Below are 12,671 nucleotides of genomic sequence, written 5' to 3' on the forward strand. Positions count from 1 at the left end.
GGGTTTTGCATTCATTTAAACGGGACTGATTTTGATTTTGTTGACCTGCGACTTTCCTTGTGGTAAAGTCAAAGTAATCGTTAAATTGTATTTAAATAACTTAAAAATTGCACGTTGATAGTTGGTGCATTCACTGACTCATGAGAAATGCGCGAGCGATATTTCGTTGCAACTCGGACGGAAAGAATGAAATATTGGACCATGTAACAAAACACAAAATTACAACTTATTTATAATCTCCCAATGCTATTTATAACACGGCTTTAACACACGGTATGTGTAATATATAAAAAAAGCACTTGCTAAAATCATGTTTCGTCGACATTGCCACTTTTCCCACAGTAGGTGAATGCAGCGTGTCAGCTGACAGCTCACAGGAGGAACACTAACATGGCGGTGTGTATAGCAGTGATCGCAAAAGAGGTACACAAAGCTGTTGTTAAACGTCCCAGGTTTTATCCTTAGCTGTTTTTTTTCTTGTTAAAAATAGTGCCCCTATCCTTATAATCGTCTCGAAGCAAATGTCAGCCGTTTCTGTATGCCAGAAGGTCCAGCAGGTTGAAAGAACCATACAGAGCTAACGTTAGAGCTAACAACATTAGCTAGCATTCTTGACTGCTGTTCCAATTTGCTGAATCTGGGTTTTGTGTGTGCAAGTGGTTTAGTTCAATGTGGTGCTTTTAAAGGGCTCATTGTTGCGTGTCTGTACTTTTGAATGTCTTCTCCCAGAACTACCCGCTGTATATCCGCAGTGTCCCCACTCAAAATGAGCTGAAGTTTCACTACACAGTACACACCTCTCTGGATGTGGTGGAGGAGAAGATTTCCGCAGTGGGCAAATCTTTGGGAGACCAGAGAGAGCTGTACCTGGGGCTGCTCTATCCCACTGAAGATTACAAAGTGTATCCTTGGTTTTGAAAAGGTTAAGGGTTACAAAAACCTCACAACAGTGATCTTACATTGGAAACACTGGGAAAGATTGGAAAGTGGAATTTGAAAATTGTTATTTCCAGGCCTTTACGTTAATTGAAAGTCATTGAAATTGGTTTTGTTTTGTCTTCTTCAATTCTATTCAAAAAGGGACAACGAGATGCTGCATGGACAATACATTCACTCACTAGTTCCCCATAAGCATACATATTAGTTACATTATCCATGTCTGATGGAATGTCTGGAATGAGAAAAAAATTAATTTATCATTTAAAACATAACTTCACAGCATGTTTGGGCATTCAAATTTGGCCTAAATTCATTGAATAGTCATGAAAATCCTTTGGTCAAAATGTGTAGGAACTCTACCACACAACAAGGGCTCCATGCACCTTACTTATCTTTTAATTAGATCATCATTCTTTAACCGGCTTCAGAGTGTGATCTAAGGGCGGTTATCTTTTCAACAAGATTGCCTACACATCTTTATTACATCCAAAGAACATAAATGCATGTGCACACCTCTAATAACCAAGAAAGATGCTGAAGTTCTTATATATGGCCATATTTGATATTTAGAATGATGCATTTCTCTAATTTCTGTTGTAGAATGATTTAAGTCTTGATGTTAAGTGTTTGTGAATTGTTAATATGTGTGCTGTAAAATAAAATGGTATCTCAGGGGACCTGGAGTCCCTGTGCATACTGTTAACAGTCTCTTAAAGGGGAACCCAAATATCCTTGACTGGTGAACTAGATATGGGTATGTTACCAACTCCAAGGTGAAATTTGTTATTGTTGTGGACTCATCAAATACATCATTACGGGACAATGAAATTAGAAGTGTAAGTTTAACCTCAATTGATTCTACTGTATGTCTAATTATAATCCAACACAAAGCCACATTTGTATTGTTAAATACACATTTACAAATGTTGTACTCTGTGTGAGGATGTTGATTTAGTTATACAGCCTATATGTGCAAGTGCTGAATAATACTTTGTTGTCCTATGTCTTAGATTTTATGAACCAATGGAAAAGTGATCTCAGTCTCCCACAATGTTTAATTGTAATGATCTGATGGCTAAATGTATGGAAGCTAATTACACAAAACTATAGAACTAGGACATTGTCAATGATTTTTTTGCATGTACAAAGAGCTTATCTACATTTGCTAAGTGCAGTTTTCTGGGCGATTTCCCTAGTGCAGAATCCTTAACAAACATGCACATGATGTTTAATACAAATAAATATCAGGAAATCTGAATTTAATTTAATCATGCCCACATAATCCCAGAATTCAATTTGTGATGTGCTTGTTGATTGTCCTTTTTTTCAAATCTTTTTCATTCTTTTAGGCAGTGTAAAAACAGGATGGCAATGTCAGGAGCATAGACATTACCATACAGCGTGCCTTTTACTATTCCAAACTCAACCTTCCCTGCTTGACAGTATACAGCAATATATAACGAGGAAAAAAAAGAACTTAAAATAATACAACATTTAATTAAATAAGGATACTAAAATGAATACATTACTAGAAGTAACATGTCCATGAGTAATGACTGTGGGAAGAATATTTGGAGTAAGTTTAGAACACAAAAAAATAAATAAGGTATCAAGGTTATGCTGTCCAATATAGAAACATGTGATAGTCCAAGTATGAGTGAGATAGTTACAGATGAGGTACGTAATACTAATAAAATATGAACAGATTTAAATATAAATTGGTAATGGTATGTTAGAAATGGAGATGCAAAAAGGGAAAGGATGAAAAAAGGGGGGGGGGGGGTGTTACATTGTTACAATAGTGCAGCAAAAAAGTGTCTTGAGTCCATCTCAAACTGATGTGAGTGCAATGTCCTGTAAGCTACCAGCCTATACCTCGTCCCAAACTAACAGTCGTAGTTCATAGAAGGCTAAAAAAGGAACACTGTACATTATATTCTTCAGAGCCTCTTGAAGTCTGTCATTTACAGCTTGATGTGAATCAGAATATCTTTCACCCGTCTGCTATGTGGAGAGGATGCATGTTGCCATTTGAAGATAGTTGTAAATGCAATACTGAGCTTGTTCATTTTTAACATGTTCTTTTCCAGATGTTCAGAAAATTACACAACTCCTTTACTGATGTAATGTGCAACCCATTCCACAACCCCGGGGACACCATTCAGTCCAAGTGAGTTTATTCTTGACTTGATATTCAAAACAATTTGCATCATTGATATTTTCCCAATTTTAATTGTTAACCTAACCTCCAGGGCCTTTGATGGCATCGTATCTGGAATGATGGTACAAACTGGCTGACAGCGCTTCACCCCATTGAGTCTCCACTGTACAGAACACCATTCATCCTATTTTTTGTTTTGTTTACATGTTGCCTTGATTACTGAAAGTGTAAGTAATAAATCTTCCATTGTTGATGCAAATGCACATGCGTTTTATTTTACTACAAATGGATCATTGTTTTTATTTATTCACTTACATAGCAAGTTATACATAATGAGAATTTATACATTAATATTGCAGGCAGCAGCACAAAACAGTTGCATCAGTTTGTAAAAACAGAAAGAGCTGACACTACATACCAATTTGAGTATTGTCCCATGCGTTCACAGCAACATAAGCTTATAATGCAAGCTCTCTGGGCCCGGTCTTCACATCTCTTGAAGCACTGATGCAACTTAGAAAGGTACCTCTTTCCATTCTGGCTCTCTCATAATACTCTACTCAGTAATGCCTGGAAACACTTCTTTTAAAATGATTAGTTCTTTTTGCCAACTTTAGCATTTATGCTGCTGTGGGTAGTGCTAGCGCTGTTGAGGGTAGTGCTGTCCACTCGACCCTGCCCCCAACTCCTCCGACGGTGGGGTGATGAGAAGAAGACATGGGTAACGTTTAGGCATCTGTTCGTGGAAGTCCATGTGTCCCCATGGTCTCTTTCCCACTGGGGGGCCTCCGTAGTAAGGGTGTGGCGTTTGATGTTGGGGCCTCGTCGACTGGTACCTGAACCTACCTCGAGAGCCGTTTTGGTATCGAGGTGGACGGTAACCACGGCCTCTGCCTCTGGTGTGGCCACCTCGGTGTCCTCCCCGGTCTGTGGTGCTGATGCCTGGCATGTTGGTCCTCTTGGGCATTACCTGCAAACCACAGAACGCTGGTTTTACTGGACCGTTTAGGATTATCAATTAGTGTTTGATGAATAGCAAAACATGGCATTTATTTAGTAATAGAACAGAAAAAAACAAAATGTCTTGAAGCATAGAAAGACATGTTCACATCTATGAGACCAGCTAAAAACAAAGGAAAATGAAAACTAAAAACGGGTGCGGTGACTGGTCTGCTTAGAAAAGAATTCTATCTAGAGTGAGAACTAAGTCAAGTTCAATTACAGGACCTTTCACGTTAGTTTCTACTTCCAAACAGATTAACGGTACAGTGTATTCAGTACCAAATTATATTTCTCAATTTAACAGAGGGATAAGGATGAATCATAAGACAAATGCTAAATTGCAGGATATACTGTGTGTATGGTCATAACTTGAGTTCTCCCAATCAAAATCTCTCCTTTAAAAGATTTAAAAAAAGGTTAGTAATACCTAGGGTGCTGTGAACTGTGTCAAATCACTGAGATGTGACTGAGAGTTGGGAGTAGCTAACTAGTTTAGGTTTTCTCTAAAGACTAACATGTAGCAAATGCTCTCACCTTAAGGACTCTTCCTCTGAACAAGGTCTCATGCAAACCAATAGCACTCTGCACAGAGTCTCTATCAGAGAACTCAATGTAAGCAAAGCTGGGGAAGGGGGAAGAAAAGAGACAGACAACAAAAACGTTGATGCCAACATGCTTAAGAGTTATATCCTATGGTCAAACAGTGTCGGCTAGAATAAAAAGTATAAACTGTGTGCACAAGTTGAACCCACCCCTTGGGATGGCCGGAGAACCTGTCACACAGGATCGTAACCCGGTTGACAGGACCACAGCCGTTGAAATGGATCTCCAACTCATCTGCTGTAGCTCCGTAGTCTACCTGGGATTTGTTCAACAGTGTGTCAGATCAGGTGTTTGAAGAAGAAAAACAAAACAAAAACTTGCTCAGTATGAGGAGAAGACAAGTCTTACATTTCCTACATAGACTGATCTGTTGTCTGCGTCTATCCTCTCCTCGGGAGTCATATTGTAAAAGGGTCCTGTGGAGGAAACAAAAAAACAAACTCTATACACTGCTTCTGTGCATGCAATATGAAGAAAATACTGCCTACACAGGGGGTCACTCCAGGTGAAATAAACTGTCATTTTTACGAACATATTGTATCTCTTATATCATCTTTGATAATACATAGTTCATAATCTGGCCCCCCCCTCTGACTGCATCTCTGTTCTGAGGAGGAACCGAAAGGGAGCAAGGGAGGGGTCGGAAGAATTTAGCCACAGGCCGCCAGGAGTACCCTTCTGGTTCTCTGGAGCTCACTGCTTCATCTCATTGGGCAGTGATGAGGCACAGGTGAACACTGTTGTGATCACAGTGAGTCATCCCAGGTGTTTGCCAGATGGTGAAGGATGGAGCTACCTCACCTGCCTGGAGGGTGCTATGCTGAACACACCTTGCTAAAAATAAGCTATTGAGGTTTCCCCAAATGCCTAATCTGTATTTAACTGTACACCAATGTGACACAATAACAAACCACAAGGTAGATAAGTAGACGCACGGTCTGTCTCACCAGGCCGAGAGCTGCTGGTCAGAAGCTGCATGTCTACAGCATCACACCTCTCCTCCTCCATCTTCAGTCTCTCCGTCTCTTCTTCCATCTCCAGCTCCTGAACTCTGGCCTTGATGGCCGCCAGCTCCTGAGACACACAAGCATGGGAATCAGAACACAAATTCGCTGGGGTTCTAAGCAAAACAAAAAACACTGCAAACCAGACTGATGACAAAGTAAAAGAAATAAATGAGAACCTCAAAAAAAACAGAATTAATGGAGAGCAGATAAATAATGGATAAAATAAGCATTCATACAGGGCTAAAGAAGTGACTATCTTTTAGATGAGTGGTGTTCCCTCAAGCGATGTGTGGAGCCACCAGAGTAGCAATAATGCTGTTCTAGTGGTGCAACATCTTAATGTACTGTAGACTTTTCCTTTATTTGACACCCATCTGGGTAGATGGTGATTTAACAACATGCAAGACTGGTAGTATTTTTATTGATCTGCTTTACAATGAAACATTCAAATATTGGTTTGATAGGATATCTAAAAATGAAATAACCAGAAAGTATGGACTGCTTGGATAGAACTTACTTAACACAATTGTTAATATATCTTGTGGATAGCTTATTTAAACATTTTAATCTGTGTGATTTGATTTGAGCCAGACACAATCATAGTTTACCATGTAGCTGGCCTGAGGTTTCAGGGCATTAGCCCATCTATACATTATTTTACAGGGCTTTACCATCAGTTATAGAGCCTGTACCATAATTTATTAGCCCACTGTGTCTGTAATACTTAAACCCCGACACGCAGTACGCCTGATTGGCTCCAAGTCCCTCAGCATGTTCCATGGGAGGTGGCTCACTGATTATGAACATATAACGTTTAGTGACAGAACGACAACACATAGCATATAGCTTATGTTTGTCCAACGTCACAATGCTCCTTTGTCAGTCCTACTGTACGTGAGTGCAAACTTAACAAACGTCACAGCACCCTTTTTCATTCACTTTAAACGACGATACCCACCGCTTCCTCGGCGAAATGTTCTCCGATAACCTCGCCCTCCAGGTAGCCGTACTCCAGTAGATTTTCCGCCATGCTCACTGCTCAAACATAGCATCTGCAAAGCGGACTGCAGCTTGGCCAAACCGTAACCAAAATATTGCCCACAGGAAGGGAACAGTGTGATGGTCCACAAACGCGACACCTGACAGCATATGAGGTAAGCTAATAGATATCACCTGTGAATGAGACTCATGACGCGCTGGATTGATTGACAGCGGCGCCCACGTGAGAGAAACGCTGGATGAGGATGTCTTCCCCCCCATTGGCGCATCAACATGGAGCCCTCCCCTTCTCTGCCCCCAGCCATTCCTCTTCCTACCTCCCCCCGATGATTTAGAGCTCAAAAAATTCAATGGTAGGCTCTACATTCATTTACGTTATAATTCTGCACAATACATTCATGTATTCAATACATTTGGTAAAATGACATGGCATTTCTAAAAAGGATGTTTTGTAGTAACTCACCTCTGCTCGCTCCTTTAGGAATTCTGCACTAAGTTTGCATGCTTTCTTACATTTTGACACATTATAGAAGGACGTAATGCCTTTTTCTACTTGTCCCAGTGAGCTTGGACAGTGAGCCAGCAGGTATATCACATTGCAATGGCTATGCAAACAACAAAATAACAAAATAACCCTATTCCAAAACATGATGTAAGAATTATTGCAGGTTTTGACCGCAAGACTTTCATAATGTTAAATTTGAAATCAGTGGAAATAGGAAAAGAGTTTAGGCTACTTAATCACTCTGCAAAGTTTAGTATCCATCCAATTTTTCCCTATTATTTTCTTTTTTTTCTTTTTTTTTCAAAAGAAATTATAATAATCTTTTAGCATATTGTAAAAGTGGTCTGAGAGAGAACTGGACTTCTGCTCCTTGTCTTGGCTCTGTATGTGGCTTCAGGAAATCAAGGGAGACTTGGTCAATTACAGGTCATTTTAAAAAGAGAGCTAGTTTTCCTATATCACTCATAATAACCCTACAACAACCGTTTTATGAATGCACCATTCTATTTTATGGAAGTATTCTATGGCTTGTGCATTTTTTACACATTTCTCCAAATTCATTCCAACATATTTGGCATCAATGGAAACCTCGAGATCGCCACTAGAAATCAAATAAGTGGGTATAAAGATATATGTTTTGCTGTGCATCATGAGTCTGTGATGAACCAATGGCCAAAAGATGTTGAGTTGTGTGATGTTGTGTGAACTCGTTTGAGATACACTGTGTATGAATATTTTTATTATAATGTTTTTAAAGGTCCCATGGCATGAAAATGTTACTTTCTGAGGTTTGTTAACATTAATATGCAATCCCCCAGACTGCCTACGGTCCCCCAGTGGCTAGAAATGGCGATATGTGTAAACCAAGCCCGGGGTATCCTGCTCTGCCTTTGAGAAACTGAAAGCTCAGATGGACCAATCTGGAATCATGACCCTTATGAGGTCATAAGGGGTAAGATTATCTGCTCTCTCTGCTTTGCCCGCCCAGCGGATTTGGTCCACCCATGAGAAAGAGACATCATGGCTTTCAAACAAGCAAATTGGCAGTTGGTCAAGGCCACACCCCCAGCCTCAACCTTACCCCCCTCCCTCCTTCTCAATGGCTACAGACTCAGAAATGGCACATACTAAGGGACGCTCATTGTGGGACTGGCTCTAGAAGCTGTGATCTGCACCATGGCTGAATTTTGGGAAAGAGACTTCAGGTATGTTATTAGGAGACCAGTAAGGTCTGTGTAAAAGCACCCAGAGAGCACCAGGTCATGGGACCTTTAAGCATATTTCCAATTGAAAGTACCTGTGTCAGTTTGTTAAAATATATTTTCAAAAGGATACTTAATTCTATTGGTTTTACGGTATGTTGTTTAAGACTGCTGCTATCCTATTTCTGTAGACATGAGGGAATGCAATCATATGCCTTCTAAAGTTTACACAATCACTTTTTCTTAGTAATGATTCAATAACCATGGAGGATGCTGTCTCAGAATATGCCTGCACTTAAAAGAAGAAAGCAACAAGGGATGAATATTTCATTTCATGTTTTAATTACACAGTTACATTGTTCAACACAGACAATAACCTGAATTAGAATGTTTTACAGCTTCACACATCCAACAGAGCGAACAGTTAAAGAGCGGTATTAGCAACAGGGAGGAAAGCATGCAAGAAATAAATACAAATCAGAATTGAATTCTTCTGGCACAGTTAACTTCATCTAAAAACGGCAACAGGACCTTTTTGAAGAGGGAAATAAAACAAAAGGAGAAATATCTTCAAAGCGCCAACCTTTCCTACAGAAACATGTTTTTTTCTGTAATAATGTATTGCACAAAACAGTATAGAATGCTTCCCTACACATAAAAAAGCCATACACTTTTTTTCAATGTATGTAAAGGTAAAAACAGGACCATCCTGAGCCATGGCTTTGGAGAAAACAAGTGCTGTATCCACAGTTTGCCACTTTAGCTTTCTACTGTAGCTATTCATCAGTGCCTGTTTCACAGGAAGGACGTGTCACCATGACATCAGATGAGCCTTGAAACTTCATTGGTAGAGTTACTGGTTGGGGTAGGGAGAGATATTTGCCAACCTGCTAATATTTGCCTTTTCTAAACATGCGTTTTGCCCATATCATGTACATAGTTAAACAAACAGAAAAGTGGCTGATAAAGTCTTCAGAGATCCTTGGATGATATTCACAACAGCAGAGCCCTTGCGTTTGCCCTCTGTAATATCTTTACATAAAAATGTATATGACACCTTGGCAGGAATCTCATTTGTCTCATGACTTAATGAAGCTTTCACACAGCTGAACAGAATATTGATCTTTTTGTATCCTGTCCAATGAAATCAGGAGGGAGAATCTCAGGGAAGGACAGTTTGCTCTTCAGCTGCGACTTTTGTGGGACTGCAGCCTCATGTCCCAAACAATCGACCATTCCCTGATGCTGGGACATAACACAAAAACCTTAACCAAAGGGAAATCTAAAGAGAAAAAGTAAGCTTTTGGTTGTAGTTTGGTCATTTAAAAGTGATCTAATGGATTTAGTTTATCTGAGGGCTTACTTGCAGACAAGGAGGCACACGCAAAGCTTTTAAGAGTTGAATGGAACCGTCATTACAATGTTGTTTTAATGCGGATAGTGTGCGCAAACACAGTATTTTACTGCACAAAGCTGTTGCTACATGTTGTGAATTGATCTGCCACTACAGTCTCTCTTGGATGTTTCATTAAAGCTCTGAAAGTTTCAAGTAGTTTGTACAGAGACAAGAAGAAAAAGGTACAGATTTTTTTTTTTTTTACAAAACACGCACACACCATCACCAGTCACACACAAACACACACACCATGCATTCTTTTTTTTTTTTTTATCTCTGCAAGGCTTTGTAAGACCACGCAATCAGTAGGCTTTTCTAAAAGAGATGCTTCTATTCTTTTTACAGAAGCACTATTCAATATGTAGACAACAAGCGCTTTGATTGCTTGAATAAGAATTCTACACATTTGAAACTCATTCATTTAGCATGCTCTTCACTCTTGTGCCCTGATTGTGTGTATTTCAGACACTTTGGTTAACTGGTGTAGTGGAGCTCTAACCTTATTATTTCTGGTCTTTCAATACACACTGTGTCAAAGCCTATTATGGCAATAGAGTACTTTGGTCTGTTCTTTTATTGATTTTGGACAACAAATGGCATGTGTTCAGTTTGGTAATATGCAGGTTTGACTGTAACAGTATGTGTGAGGACTGGAGGGAATACATAATCTTTCACATCATGAGTAATGGCCATTCCTTTCAATATTTCTTTTTTTTTTTTAATCAATTTTTCCACAAATTCATATAGTCGCTTTTGAATGTACGTTTCCATGTCTGCTCTTAGCCCGGTTTTTCAAAGTCCAGGTCAACCTCTCCTGGTGGTTAGCTGTATGGTCACAGGAGGTAGCTAGTGTGAAGGGGGGTTATGAAGAGTGATCTGGGGTAGTAGTGGAGGAACACTAGTTAGACATAATTGGGAAAAAGGAAACATGACACAATAAGGCTGAGGTCAACACCATATCACGGTAACTGTAACACGCATACATAAATGCTACACACAGATGCAGGGGTACCTTGCAGCTTATTCTATTTTAATTATGTATCTTAGATAACCCAAATGAAATGATTCACTTGATCTATCCGTTGATGAACACGTATCCTGTTCCACTCACAGCAAAACAAAATGTTTTCCAAGTTTGGTCCAAGTGTATATGAGGCCAACTTTGGTGGGTTAACAATGATCAATGGGTGCCCGGATAACTCAGTTGGTAGAGCAGGTTCCCGTATATGGAGGTTTACTCCTCGACGCAGCAGCCCTGGGTTTGACTCTGACCTGCGGCCCTTTGCTGCATGTCATTCCCCTTCTCTCTCTCTCATCTTTCATGTCTTCAGCTGTCCTGTCAAAGAATGCCCTAAAAGTAATCTTTAAAAAACTATGATCCACATTACATTTGTGTGAGTGAAGGCCTTGAGACTGTTTAAAAAACGTGTATACCAGAAGGGATCATATTGATGGAGCATGCGGAAAGGTCTGCAAAGAATTAAAAAAAGATAAAACCTAAAGAGGTGACGTTGGTGTCTTGGCCTGGAATTTAAGACCTGTCCCAGATAATCAGTTTATGCTCAATCTGCAGCTTTACAAATAAACAATAACATGAAAACGGAAAAAAACTAAAAAGCTACATTACAAATACTGGGAATCAAAATTAGCTTTGAGGTTTTGCAGTAGCTTAACACTGGCATATCACTTAATCCTACTGTAATGGCTTGCCCTGCACCTTGGGGGAAACAAATACTCCTAACCCCCCCACCCACACACACACAAACACACACACACACTCACACAGGTTGATGGGGATCGAGAGAGAGAGGGTCACAACAGTGGCAGAAAGTTAGAGAAGAGTTCAATTAGAATGTGAGCAACCACGTTTTCTTCAAATTATAGAATGTAACTGGACTTTTTTGTTAATACACACCGTTGAGTCCCCTCCTGCATGATGTAAACTAGCATGGGGTGAATGAAGCTCTTAACAATGACATCATTTAAACCCAATTGCGCCATTGTTGCATACAAATGAAGACAATTACATTAAAACATAAACGTGTTATTCAGTTGTTAGTTTTCCTGGTGTCATACAATGTAGATTTTTCAAATATTGCAAATTAAGGCCTAATTATTTAATTATTAATTGAGAATATGTTCTGGAAGTCTTGTAGTGTACAGCCACCCTTAATCGTTTTGTATCCATTTTCAGCTACATGCATTGTGGTACCACTTTACCTCTGTTACCAACAGTCTCCTCCACTAAAGGTCACACTTTGATTTGAGTGAAAACTGAAATTGTTTTAACTTGCATGAGAGAGAAAAAAATGAAATTTGAGAAATAAATGTACTGTGAGAAAATCCTATTCTGGACATTAAACTTTAAAGGTTTCTGATATTTGGCAAACACATTTTTGGACCTCTTTAAATACTATGTACATTCACATTAAGTTACTGATGTTACTTTAAATATATTTATATGTATCTATATTATATGACACCCTATGGGCAGTTGCTGAGGTTCCATTCAGTAGCTGAATTCTCTTCATATTGCACCTCCGTCCTCTCACTGTCTTACAATGCGAGCAATACAAAATATTCTACAAGAGGGGATTTCATCTCATTAATATAGATACATCAAATTTAAACAATAAGTACAATGTGGGGCTTTGTCTCATAAGTGAGTGTCCTCCTTACTCTGACTTCACTGCTCTGCTCAGCCCAAACTCAAAGTAGGAAAAATGAAAGGTAACAAAATCAAAACAAAGTCCATCTTTCTGGATATACACAAGGGCAGCACATGTGGACATCAGCGACAAGAGACATTATTGAAATTTGAAAAGAGGAACAATATCTACAAGCAGGTTCAAACCCT

At 39.3% G+C, this 12,671-nt stretch overlaps 2 protein-coding genes across 2 annotated transcripts; one reads left to right on the forward strand and one right to left on the reverse strand.

The window, feature by feature from the left end:
• The first annotated feature begins 317 nt into the window (after nt 1-317).
• Nucleotides 318-3,359, forward strand: trappc2l (trafficking protein particle complex 2-like). The gene is made up of 5 exons (XM_034882490.1): nt 318-423; nt 730-902; nt 1,688-1,775; nt 3,030-3,109; nt 3,192-3,359. Exons 1-5 carry the CDS (start codon nt 391-393, stop codon nt 3,235-3,237), a joined length of 420 nt encoding a protein of 139 aa, XP_034738381.1. The 5' UTR covers nt 318-390; the 3' UTR covers nt 3,238-3,359.
• A 24-nt stretch (nt 3,360-3,383) lies between these two features.
• pabpn1l (PABPN1 like, cytoplasmic) lies at nt 3,384-6,942 on the reverse strand. Its single transcript, XM_034882403.1, has 6 exons — nt 6,671-6,942; nt 5,653-5,779; nt 5,054-5,121; nt 4,855-4,961; nt 4,637-4,724; nt 3,384-4,070 (listed from the first exon to the last, which is right to left on the reverse strand). The coding sequence occupies exons 1-6, from the start codon at nt 6,740-6,742 to the stop codon at nt 3,741-3,743; spliced, it is 792 nt and encodes a 263-aa protein (XP_034738294.1). The 5' UTR covers nt 6,743-6,942; the 3' UTR covers nt 3,384-3,740.
• Nucleotides 6,943-12,671: the final 5,729 nt, after the last annotated feature.

This window comes from Etheostoma cragini, chromosome 1, assembly GCF_013103735.1.
Source record: "Etheostoma cragini isolate CJK2018 chromosome 1, CSU_Ecrag_1.0, whole genome shotgun sequence".
Taxonomy (NCBI): domain Eukaryota; kingdom Metazoa; phylum Chordata; class Actinopteri; order Perciformes; family Percidae; genus Etheostoma; species Etheostoma cragini.